Below are 13,807 nucleotides of genomic sequence, written 5' to 3' on the forward strand. Positions count from 1 at the left end.
AGAACAACTCTGCAAACTCTTTAGCGGGGTGTAATTATAGCATAATTAAGAGAGATTTCTCTTAGTTAACAGAGTTCTTTTAAAAATATTTTAGCTGCTAAATTAGGACTACTGAAGAGTTGGTGTTATTTACATTTCACGTGTGGAAATAACTGTACTTTCAAGTCAACCGATGAGCTAATATACCGTCTATTCTTCACAAGACTTGGCATCAGCCAGATTTCACTGTAATATCAAAAGAAGGTAAAATGCCTCTGCCACCATCACAGCACTCAGAAAATCACCACGTGGTTCGATATAAGACGACTTCGGCCTCTGACCATCAGAGGAGGAGTCGCCAGGGTGTGTGTGCCGGGGGGCGAGGCCGAGGGCACACATCCTTTCGGGACGTGGCGAGGAATCGTTTGTAATCACGCCACACTCAACAGAGTGCTGGGAGCATTCGTTTTCACCCTCGCAACATCCAGAGAACTGTTCAGCAATATCAAGTCGTGACCCTGATGTTTTACGGCTTAAAGGCCAGGGTGAAAGTCCTCATAGGCACTGAAAGCCAGCTCTACACGAGAACAACATCCGCCTCCACTGATGTGCTACCTATTATGTACGCAGTATAGACTCCTCCGATATGTTCCAAATGTTATTTCCGTAACAGGAAAAAAATCCACAGAAGAGCAAATCCAAGCCGGATGTGTTTTGCCTGGTAAATGGGAGGAATGGATTGAGGAGGAGGTAGAGGAAGCCGAGTCAGAAGAGAATGTCATTGGAGAAAGCAGGATTCTCAGAAGACATCAATGTTATACATTTGATTTGTCCCAAAGACCAGCCCTCAAGAACAACCCCATAATCTGTTGCAATAGGGGAAAATATATTCTATAGAGATAGGTACTTTTTTAGGAAAGAGATAGCTTCAGTGACCATGTTGATAATTTAAAACCTAAGGTTTCCTAGAATGCTAAAATAGCCTGTGATTTAAAAAAGGAAACAGATGAAAAGAAAGTCAGAACATTGGCTAAAAACAGCTTCAGGGCGTAGTTCCAGGCAATGCCCAAGATCTATGAGGGAACAGCGGTTAAGGTTTAGGCGCTACCCAAACCGTCCCCAGGAGGTGATGACAATGACTTTGCATGAAAATTGCTTCTATTTTAACCCTTGACTTATATTTTTAACTGTATTTCTATTAAGTGAAATTCTTCCCTCCCATGTGGGCTATTCGTTACTGTAGATTTCTGTGCATGGAGGCCTCTTTTAAAAAATATCCTCATCAGCACACCAGCCTCCATCCTGGGAAGACATCTACTCAGAAAGAGGACAAGTCATCGATCCGCAGTCACAATTCACATGATGCTTCCACAACGGCAGATCACATCTGGCCTGCATCCTGCTGGTAAGTAGAGGACACCTGGTCAGGCTGTCACTCCAGGACAGAAGCTAATTCTGCAGTACGCACCTGAATGACACAAGTCCCCAAACTGCCTTCTCGTGTGGCCCCACCCACCCCAGTTAATGGCATCAGCACCCATCCGCCATTTAGCCCACATCGCAAGTGAGTGGGTCGCCCCCTTTCCTTCCTTCCGTCCCAGTCCATCAGTCCAAATTGTTATTAGCTTTTGAATCTGTTCATGTCTCTCCACCTAACCACCCACCTCAGTGTTTGCTTAAGCATTTCTGACCCAGGCTCTCTGATCTGTCTCCTCACTGCTTTCTCTGCCGCTGGTTCTATGACCCACAAATTCATGCTTCCAAACTCAAACAGAGTCATCTTCCTAAAACCTCTAAGCAGCTCCCCGCCACACTCAGAGCCTGTGCAAACTCCTTACCATAACTTACGAGGCCCTTTATGGTCTGGATCTCTTTACCCCTCAAGCCTGGTCTCTGACCACTGCTTCTCTTTGTAACTAACAAGGCCAAATCGCCACGATTCTATTGGCCATAGTTGGCCTGCTGCGGCCCAGAATTTCTCGCTCCTCAGAGCTCTGCTGTTGGGCCAGATGACCCATCTGTGTGCTCCAAGACTACCCTGTGGCTACAGTTATCACATTGCATCATATTGTTCACATTTTTACCTTCTTCCCTCCACCCAACTATGAGATCCTTAAAAGAAGAAACCTTATTCACGCGTCTGTCATGACGCCCAGCACATGTATGTGGAACACATGAGACTTTCCATAAATATTCGCTGAATAAAAGAATATATAAATAAAGGAGATCTCTTCTTCCTTCAAGAAAAAATGGCCACCAAAATATTTATGAACTTTGGTAAGCTACTCTCCAAGTCTGCCAACACCCTCACCCCGCGCCGCCGCCGCCGCCGCCGCCGCCACACACACACACACACACACACACAGCCAAGAGTCTGCCAGAAATTCCAGGACAGTCCTGGTAAAGCCAGGAAAGTTTACTGATCAAGAAGTTAGAGTCACAGCGGCCTTTGGACCCAACTTATCCTGTGTGCCATCGTGCCGAAAAAGCACCTGTCCAGACTGTGGGATTTTAAGTTTGCACCCAATTGGCTCAGTGTCAGCAAATTACAACCCCTATTGAAAGAAAAAGATTTTAATCAAAATCCTGCATCCTTATATGATTTAATCATTTCACACTGATTAAATGAATGACAGTAATTACAAAGAATGTTTTCCATCCCTTCCAAATGCTCCTCAGACGCTCACGACTGCTCAGATCTCTGATTTGAGAAAATGCACTCCATGGCCTAAATTAAATACAAATATTGTCAACTGGGAAAACAGACTACAAAAATCTTTTTTTTCTTAAATTATTTATCTTTGAGGCTGAGTTTCTCAGGTATTTGCGACACATCCTGAGAGTGATAAAACAGAAGTACTTGAAAACACTGAAAATAAAAAATGTAGTCCTGAATCCAGTGTGTGGGGTTACTATGTGAATATGTCCCAAATCTCTAAATTCAGAAATCCTTGAACATAAACAGCTGAATGTGGTTTCAATTTAAGTATCCTCTTAACAGAGACTCGCTCTTTAAAGTCCAAGAACGAAGGGACACAACATGAAAGCTGGTTTACTTAATTAAAAGGTGTAAAACTATGTGGTGATTAGCATAATTTCAGCATGTCTTTTCAAAGCTTCCGTAACTACTTCTACGATTTTACTTTCTTCTTTGCCTTAGGGGACTAAGCAACTGACCCTAAAATAGCTTAAATTGTGATGATACAAATCCTCAAACCTAAAATGCCTATGTTAAAACCCAAAGTATTTTAAAACCCAAAGCATCATGAGCAGACCTCATTCACGGTACTTCAAGCACTTTCCTCCATTTTGAACCTTTTTAATTTCTGTGGGAGAAAACGATGCCAAGAGATATTCTTGTACCAATCTGAGATAGTGGCCTCCAACTGGTAGTTTTCTGCCAGCATAACTAGTCCCGAACATGGACACATGACTTTAGGACTTGATATCTACGGAGCAATTACTAATAGAAAGACTGTTCCAGAAATTCCTTTACGCCTGACCCTCTGGAACACTACATGACAGATAATAAATTCTCAATGAATATTTACTGAGGTCAAACTGACCTCATGACTGGTTTGATGCAGAATTTTAATTCACATCATAAAGATACTCTGAAACTCAACAAAACACAAACATAACTTCAGCATAATATGATAATGGATTGTGCAGACAAAATCATCAGCCACTTTCTGCTCCAAATCCATTAAATGCTGAGGCAGAAAGTAATAACAAAAGCATCTGGGGTTATATAGCCCAATTTTAAAGCAAGGGAGAGAAGTCTCCAAGTATCAAAAATGAAAAAGGAACGTGAATTCTGGTAGGGAGCAGAAACCGAATCCAAAAAATTAGAAATATACTAATATTAGTAAATTAATACAATTCTACATTATAGTAAATTAATACTAATACACAGATACACTAATAGCGTTCTCAGATCACAATGCAACAACCAAAAAAAAAAACCCCTAATAATAATGTAAATAGAGAAAAGAGTTTTCCACCTGAAAATTAAAAACAAAGTATGAATATTTATAGGTTACAATCAAAGCTAATCTCAGAAGAGAATCCATAGCGTTAAATATTTACATAACTTTTAAAAAATAAATGATTTAAATATTCAATTCAAAAAGCTTAAAAAATGATCAACAAAGTAAAACAAAAGGAAAAAGAAGAAATAAAAATAAAAAGAACCACAGAAGAAATCAAAAAGGTGGTTCTTTGAAACAGTCAACAAAATAGGCAAAATACTAGTCAATCTAATTTTTAAAAAGGGAGTGGGAAGTAGGATGAATAGAAAGCCCCAAAACAGTAAGAAATGACCATCAAATGAGAGAGAGATGAAATGAAGAATAAGACAGAAGGAAAGTCTATTATGCATGGAAATAAATTTAAAATATGATGAAATAAAATTTCATTTGGCAAAACTAACCACAATAGAGAGACTATTACTGAGGAAATGCCTAGAAAAGAAGGAAACCAGCTTGTCACCTACATTCATAAGAGCTTCTTTAAATTAATTGAAGCCAACTTAAGAGAAAGGCACTGGGAGAAACAGGAAGGAAGGAAGGAAGTGAGGGAGGGAGGGAAGGAAGGAAGGAAGGAAGGAAAGAAGAGAGCTACTGAATACTTTTAATAGTAACAGGATCCAAATAATAAAATCCGTATAAGGTCATCTGTAATATAATTTTTAATTTAAATGTGATTTGCTTAAATGAGAAATTCAAAAGAAAAATTCAAAAGAAATAATTCAAAAGAAAATATTCAATAGTTTAAAATATTCAATATCAACAACTCTCTCCGTATTTATTGAGAATTTTTTTTTTTAAAGCAATAAGAGGTAAATAAACCAAAACTCAAAGTACCAAAACAGTAGCCCATCAAGGACATTTTCTGGAATACTGGGAATCTACTAGAACAACTGCTCAACATTTAGTTGCTTCACAATCTATTTTTTTTTTTTGTATCAAATGACTAGGATAAGTCTGTCACATCCATAAAAACATTAACTGAAATTAATATGTAAATTATGGTGCCTGCGTGGGATGCCATTTCATTAATTTCAACTCACTGACATAATAGTGTTCTCTAAATTTATGAGTTTCGCAAATGCCATCCCGTAGAGAATGCAATATTAAGCGAATATTATTTTAGTAGCATAAGATCCAACAATAGTTTAATCCACAGGAAAAAAAATAATCTGAAATTTCAGTCACAAAATAATTTATATACATTTCTACAGATAACTATTCTTTGAGCTAATTGTGACAGCTTTTTTAAACAAATATATTTTAAATCTTTTCAGTAACAGCTGTTTTAATGCTAGAAACTCTGGAAGACTGAAAAACTATACAAAAAGGGACTCTTTAAAAAACTGATCTTTAAATTGTAAGTCAATTTATTTTGACATATTTTGTTTCAACATTGTTTGGAGATACAATTTTTTTAAAAATACACATGTGAAAACTAGCAAAATAAATACAAGTCTCTATTCTGCTTTTTTAATTTACTGCTATTATTATAGATATTTTACCATATCAGTAAGTTCCAAAATGTAATTCTAAGTGAATGCATATTGTGATAATCATAGGAACCTATCAAAATATTTTTAATCATTCCATTACTTTTGTGTTTTTAAAAAATGTTTCAGCACTATAAATTCTATTCTAATAAAACACTTGATATAATTATTTGTGTAGCTCTGATTATTTCCTTAAGAGAAATTCCTTGAGGCAGAATTACTGAATCAAAGGATATAAATTTGTTTCTCTTTTAAATTAAGTCTATTGGGGTGACACTGGCTAATAACAGTATATGAGCTTCAAGTGCACAATGTTATAACATACCATCTGTGTACTCCACTGTGTGCTCAGCACCCAGAGTCTCGTCTCGTTCCATCGCCAAGTACTTGACCCCCTTGACCCTCTTCGTCCACCCCGATCCCCTTCTCCTCCGGTAACCATCGTCGTATTGCCTGCGTCTAGGAGCTTGTTTGTTCATTAGGTGCTTTTTGTGTTTTATACATATCTACTAATACCTTCCAAAAAGATGGAAGAATTTTATATTCCCACCATGGAGACAGAACTTCGCCTGTTCCCTGCCCATATGAGATATTATTTCTCAGCACCGTTAATGTGGTAGATCAGAATGGCAGTTCACAGTTGATTCACTGGTATTTCTTTATTAGAGAGGCTGAACCCTTGTGCAATTTTACTGTCGTAATAATCGACTCGAATTTTAATTTAAACTATATTGTAGTTTTGCCTACACCTGGATGTGACCACCGGTGCTATTCATAATTTATTGTGGCTTAAAGTCACATATGGTAAAAAAAATACTATGCTTAAATTATGTAATACTTTTATTTTTAAGTTACATTTCATAAAATCTCCCAAATCAAACCAGAGTAAATTTCATCTCTTCTCACTTCCTATTACTTTCAGGTTTATAAAGCTGTGAAAAAAATTATGCTGAATAGAGTTTTTATATGTTAGGTATTTTTAACTAATGAGTCCATCATCACACTTCAATTTAGAACATAAATTATCCATACATAAAGTGAGACTGTAAAAATAAAACTGAGAATGCTTAGCAAACAGTTGATAAATTTAAATTTTTAAAAGTTTTCTCAAAACTATAGAGAAAATGTTTCATGGAGACCAAAGATCAGAATGAAAATATCTCTTCATCTTAGACATCAAAGTTATAATAATTCCAAAATTGTGAGCACGTAATCTCACCCCAAAAGTAAAACTCCAAGACGACTCAATTTTCAGTTGTCTCTTATGTTGCCTGGTTCGGAAATCCTCTTGGCCACATTTGTTCCCCATCAAGATTTCTACTTTGCGAGTATGGAACAGCAGAGGTCAAAGGGTCAAGTGCAAGTGGATGAGAGTGAAATTCGAAGAGGGGAGGAAAAGAAAGGAGGAGGATGTCGCTTCCTCCAATGACGGAGGCAAATCAAGGGCTTCAGCGCCATTTGCCACTGTGATTTTGTGGGAATCATCCCAGCTTACTTTTTATTTTTAAAAAACCTGAACTGTTACATCTGCAATTCTTGAATCCTTCTAAATTAGCTGACTCATTGTAAACATTATGGGTTTACAATGACACTAGAGTTTGAACTTTACCTTTTTGAGATGTATTTCTTATTCTATTTAGAGAATGTTCTGGGACGTACTCTGCACTTGGTTTAAAATAACCTGTTTGAACCCGATACCCTTTACGATTCTAGTCACAAGCGTAATTGTTCTTTGTTGAATAAGCTCAATTGTTATGAGGTTTGTCAGTGTTTCAAATTCTTAGGTACCCCTGAGGATGACTCCAAAACAGTCACACAATTTGTGACTGTGGCACATATCGTTTTCTATTAATTTCTTTTGTACTTTAGAATTTTCTCCCCTTTAAGAGATAGATCTCTTTCCTGTCAATGCAATTGCTATTTAGAAAATAAAGATTATAACATTAAACTGTTCATGAACAAATCTTACTCGCTTATAGTTTTTAAATGCATTTTTTACTTTCTCTAATTTATAACATCATTTTACTATCTCAAATTTAAAATTACGGATCATTTTAGATGACATATATGTATAAACCAGCAAAAACTTGACTTTAACGTAGTGGCAGTGGGGACAGACAAATGGTATATTCGATTCGGCTACCAAAATCAATTTAAATAAACCTGAGAAAAGAAACAATGTGTGTTCAGAAAATGTATATGAATATGTAACTATCACATATCGCAACATAGAATACAAGAGCATCTAGCAAAAGTTACCTCTCATTGTGGAATTTAGGAATTAGGAAATCCCAGCATCGAATTTTAAAAGAATCACCTATAAATTTGTGCTTCTTCACAAGCCCAAAGTTATACACAAACAGAGAGCGATTTCATTATTTAGCTAAAATTAGAGATGTGTCATCCAAACACTTTAATTTCAATAATTATTATATAAATGACAGCCTTGTATAGCTATTTATAGGGCAAATGAGCATCTGTACAATGAGATACAGAATAATTTATACCCTTGGGCTTGTAGATTTTGTTATAACACTTTGTATATCTTGTTTTTAAAAAAGTCGACATCTCCTAAATCCAAGTCAGAAAAAAATAACTAATATACAGAATAGTGTAACTAAAGATGCTAATTCTTAACATTTATGTAAGAGAAAATGTTATGTAAATATACTCATTCATTTAACCGGCTATAAGTCATGATGTGACACCGTGCAGAAGTGATTTCTACGACTTCGTTAGCATGTTCTCAACAACCCTGCACACACGCCTACTGCAATTGTTCTTGCAAGGTACAGTAAGCCACTGTTTATTTATCCATCTATCTTGTTTCACCCCAGAAGACTAAACTGAATCTTTCACGGCATCTGGTACAGAACAAAAACACAACTTTCGAATAAACAAAAGCTAAATAAATATGGGAAAATTTAGCTCACCGACGTATAGTTTCTGAAAAAAAGAAAAAAAAATATTTTTAGCTATTTTCACAGGAAAGTTAGAACTAGAAAGCAATCCGATGGCATCTTGATCTTTTAAATGCTATCGTCGAATCCTCTGTTTCACCAAAATAAATGCAGGGGGAGAAGGAGAGACCACGAACTGCTCAAGGCCAGAAACGGAAGCCGGAAAGCCCGGCCACGTAATATGGCAGATGCTGACCTGTCCTGATGTCACGCATGAAAGGGATCCCTCCTTTGGGGTGGAAAGTGGGGGTTAACTCCATGAGCGGTCACCTGTCTGGGGAGGGGAGGTAAATAAAGAAGACATATGATATACAGAGGTAAATACGGGAATAAAGACGCGCGAAGCACCAGAACCCGCTCACATTTCACCATCTTTTCATCATTAACTGGAGAGTGCAGCGTAACTGCGGCGAGCCACTTCACGGCCTCGAGGTTATAGCAGGACTAACGAAAGTACGATGACGCTCTCCCTCTCGGGGACGGTGACGTGTTTAAAGGGGCACCCCTGGGACAGTCCTCACAGGAGGGCCCTCTCCCACAAGCTCCGAAAAGTTATTTTGAAAATTGTCAGCACAGTGGGGTTCTTTTCAGCTCAACTACAGATTACAAGGCAACATTGAAGATGCTTCAAAAACTGACATAATTCAGGAAAAATAACTTAAACAACGCTGCTGAAATTATGACGTGTTACAATGAAACGTACGACAGCTAGACATGAACAGCAGCCCACGGAACGGTAATTAGAAATGCATTTCCATGATTATCCAGTTTTCCCCGGTAAGACAGTGACGGTCTCTTCTTGCACCTTATTGGTACAAAGATTATTTCAGAAGCCATAGGTTATAAAAGAGTTGCAAAGTTTGAAAAATACAAAAAAACAAAAACAAAAACAAAACAAAACGGCACTTGAAAGAGTAAGGTGTTAGGTCTACAGGCGCTGATGAAGCAAGGCTTAGATTTAGTTATATAGATTAGAGGTGCGTTCTGTCTCAAAGTAGGTGACAGCTGGACACTGGAGCTGAATAAATGGACATGCCAGCATAGGAGGTTCATAAAGCTGAAGGGCACGAGGGAGATGGATAGCCTGGGAAGTGAGGTGGATAATTACTTGTCATTAAACAGCAGAGTAATTATTCAGCAAATTCCCGCGGAACTACTCCACGGGAGACTTCGGCGTGCCCTTGGACTCAGCATACGTACACAGCAGCATCGGATGATCTTAGCGAAAAGACAGCAGCCGATCATGCAGCAGACTTAAAAAAAGAAGATCTTTTGTTTTTACCATTTCACCTCACAAAAGACATTAGGGACTCAACATTAATAATGGGGACAAAAAGCCATTGATTTTTACCTTAGTAAGACTCAGAATTCACTTTTTTTCCTAACCTGCCCAGACTTTATGTGTGATAAAGCCTATGGCGTATAAATTTAATAATTTAAAAGACTGTCTCATTTTTGGAGACGCTTTCATGACTATTCAAGATTTGAATTTTGTAATAAGCAAAATTAGGAAACATTTAAGTTGCTATGGGATGTCGGGTGACATCAGAGGGGAAAGGGCATTTTGGAGAGCCAGGGCAGAGGCAGTGGTGTGACTCTCAAAGTCCCATCACATCCTGGGAGAAAAAAAAGGAAAAGGAAGAACAAATAAAACTATAGAAACTCATGACCTTCACAGAAGTAGAGGACAGAAATGTGTCAACTTCGAATCACTTGTAAGTACAAGAATAAATATTAAATCCTAGCCATTTCTCTCTGGTGTCCCCGCCACCAGGCTTCCTGGAGACCAAGAGCAGCTCAGGACAAATTAGACCGAAAGGAAGAAGAGGTTGCTAACAGCAGTCCTAAACGTGATTTAAAACCACCTCTGGCAAAAGAAAGTCAATCCCGTGTCTGATAACACTAAAGTCAACAAGTAGATGTGAAAAGGGCCTTGGAAGGTACATGGGACATGACAAAGTGACCTCAGAAGGTCCCGCGTTGGAGGGAGAAGTGAATTAAAAGAAAAGGTATCTTTGGAAACTATACACAGAGGTAAAGAAGCGAGGAGGGACATTTAGAAACCCATAAGACAAAAGAATATTTAAAAATCAAAGGACACACGAATATTCAAAAGTTGTACTATCCAGTAAAAGAAACGATTCTTTGCCTACAAAGGCAGAAGAGGGTGATCTAGGCGTGTCATAACCGCGCCAACTCTCTGAAAAATCAAAAACACGAACACAATAACTACCATAAAAAAAAATCGAAAATGAGAACCTAAGCAATTTAGCTTATGAAAAATCCATTCTCCCTCCACAAAATTGGCAAAACAGAAGAAAACTATAACATAACACTCAAAGCTGAACTAAATATCCACAAACCAGCACTTAGGTAAATGAAACAGAAATTAAAAACTAAAACCTTAAACTTAACCCCCAAACATATAATATAGATTTTCCTTTTACTATCTTTTAAACACTACATCCTGAAAATAGAAAATAGACCTTCCTCTCAAATGCATACAGAGCATCACAAAAACTGATCACATATTAGGTCACGAGGAAAATAAAAGTAAACTTTATCAACTAGAAATATTATAAGCAACACTCTGATCACAATGGAATAAAACTAGAAATTATTTAAGCAATTTTGTAAAAGGCTGTTCTACCTGGAAACTTAAAAAATCTTAACAAACAACTTAGGTAAAAAGTTACATACAAACTAAAACTGAAAATTATCTTTAAAAAGATCATAAGGCAAACAGTACATAGTACAAATTTTAAAGCACTAGTCACAGGAAATTACATAGCCTGAGACATTCGTACCAATAAATCGAAAAAATAAATACATAGGAAGTAAAATCTCAGCTCGTAAAGGTGTTCCAAATAAAAGCTCACTCGTATAGCATGGCGTCCACGTGCGCCTGCGGAGGACGATGCCCGGGGGTGGTGGAGGTGCTCACCGCTGTCTCCACCTGGTCCCCACAGTGTGAGCGAGTTCCTGGGAAGTGGAGTCCCTTGGGGGCACATGGCTTCGACTGCCCCCTTCCATTAAACTCATTTTGTTTTAAATGAGGTAATATTGACATATAACATTATATTAGTTTCGAGTGCACGACAAAATGATTCCGAATTTTTATATATTGTGAAACGATTACATAAGCCTAGTTGGCATCCGTCACCGTACATAGTTCCGGAATTTTTTTCCTGGGATGAGAACTTTTAAGATCTACATGAAACTCATTTTATATAAAGCCAATTCATGTTTGCATTATTGATTGATCGAGGTGTCTTTCTCAGAAGTAGGTTTCTTGATGGCCAAGACATGGAAACAACCAAAGTGACCTTCGATAGCCGACTGGATAAAGAAGATGTGCTGCATACATTCAACAGAATATCACTCAGCCATAATAAAAAAGTGAAATACTGCCATTTGAGACAACATGGGTGAGTCTTGAGATTATCATGCCAAGAGAAATAAGAGAGAAAATGTTGAGAACCATATGATTTCACTTATAAGTGGGATATAAAACTGAAAGCAACAAGCGAACATGACGGACAAACAGACTCAAGGATTCAGACCACACTTTAGTGGTTCCCAGAGGGGAGCGGGGAGGGGGAAGCAGATAACAGTAAAGAGGGTCAAATATGGTGACAGAAAGGATTTAACTTGGGTAGTGAACACACAGTGCACTATACACATGACATTATTGAACTGTACACACATTGAAAAATAAAAGTAGATTTTTTAATATTATTTTTTATGTCATTTATGGAGGATAAAATAAAGTAGCTAACAGGAAGCAACTTCGATGAGGTAAACCAAATAAATGGATTACGGTGCGAGAGAGAGATCAGCGAGCCTCAGGTGTATTTTATCTTAGTTGTTCCCGTGTTGTCTCAACTCCGTCTTTACATTTCAGTCGAGTTATCTGAAAGCGCGCCTGCTCTGCCATCATTTACCTTTCAATATTCGACGCTCGGGAATTCCGCAGTTCTTTCCTGGTTCGGTAAGATCTGTATATTAGGATTAAAGTGGTAACTAATACAAAAAGGGGTCAGCAGTGTCAGTTAATTAAAGTGTCAGGGTGATATTTTTTTAAAGCAAAGAATCATAAAAAACTAACACATCATACCAAATAGTTTGTTTTAACTTAGAAATGTAAATAAGCAATGTTTACCTGTTTTTTCCTTCTATTTCCCATGGCTCCTAGCATTAAGTAATTTGGACTGATGGATGAGTGGATGGATGGACGGATGGCCAGACGGACAGACAGACAAATGGATGGGAATAAATCCACCACTCATCAGAAAGAGCCAAGTCTGACCTCACATTAGTTAAACCTCGCGAGTCTTAGTCACTCCAGGTGATCAGAGAAATGGCCACACGGAGTGCCATATGTATAGGGACAGACTTTCATCCTTTACCAACATCGGCAGGAGTAGAAGCAGCAACAGAAACACTCACTAAAAATCTGTCACGTGGAGGACTCTATAAAGTCCACCGGAGACACAAAGAAATAAAACTGCCTCGGCACGTAATCCAGCCGGAGAGTGAACGCGCATAAAAGGACATTTTACAACTCGAGGCAGCTGTGCTAAGAGGCGAGTAGGTGAGAGAGACGACAGGTGAGATGAAGAAAGAAGCCAAGGGACGAGCACAGGGAAAGCACGCCATGCGGGAGGCGGGACCTCGGCTTCGGTAGAGAGACGGTGCCACCGGCAAAGGCACAGTGGCAGAGACTATGGCCCACGGGCGGCAACCAGGGCAGTTCGGCAGCGTCTGCAGGAAACGTGTGTGGAAGCTACGCGCGACTGATGAGGACGAGTGACCGAGGAAGGGAGCAAATGCTGTTTCCATCTCCTACACAGTCTTGTTCAGCTATGACTGTAAACATTCTAGACCAAAATGTAAGACTAGAGTTCGATTGCCCAACCCCATCTTCGTCATTCTAGCTCCAGTAAATTGTCATCAGGCATAAAACGCAGACTCGGTGGTCTGAGTAACCGAGTACTTTCGTAAAAAGAGTGAATGAATCGAACATGAATCGAACAATCGGAATATAATACATATACTTAACAGTAAAAGCTGACTAAAGAGAATTTAAATTGTCTTTAATAACTTAGAAGCCATTTAGGATCTTACAGAGCTCATGAATAAACAAGACCAGGTTTATAATATTCTTACTCTCTAATTCGAGAACTAGCAATACTTCTGATTCCATATTCTTTCCCTTTGCCAGGAGGTTTGGGGGGGGAGGGAAGGAGGAGGGGGGAGAGAGAGACAAGAGACAGAGAGAGACAGAGAGACAGACAGAGAGAGAGAGACAGAGAGAGAGACAGAGAGAGGAAGAGAGAGAGAGAGT

The 13,807-nt window shown here is 38.4% G+C and overlaps 1 protein-coding gene across 8 annotated transcripts in view; it reads right to left on the bottom strand.

Annotated features, from left to right (window-relative positions):
• The window catches only part of IMMP2L (inner mitochondrial membrane peptidase subunit 2), a 694,672-nt gene that overhangs the window by 515,873 nt on the left and 164,992 nt on the right, over nt 1–13,807 (bottom strand). Inside the window, exon 6 of one of the 8 annotated variants that reach the window (XM_039862780.1) lies at nt 12,386–12,458. The exons of the other annotated variants lie outside the window; for them this stretch is intronic. Coding sequence (XP_039718714.1) covers nt 12,401–12,458 — 58 coding nt within the window. The 3' untranslated portion in view covers nt 12,386–12,400. Of the gene's footprint in view, nt 1–12,385; nt 12,459–13,807 lie in introns of those variants that run through there. 8 annotated transcript variants of the gene reach the window in all.

The sequence above is a fragment of the Pteropus medius genome, unplaced genomic scaffold, assembly GCF_902729225.1.
Source record: "Pteropus medius unplaced genomic scaffold, Ma_sr-lr_union100, whole genome shotgun sequence".
Taxonomy (NCBI): domain Eukaryota; kingdom Metazoa; phylum Chordata; class Mammalia; order Chiroptera; family Pteropodidae; genus Pteropus; species Pteropus medius.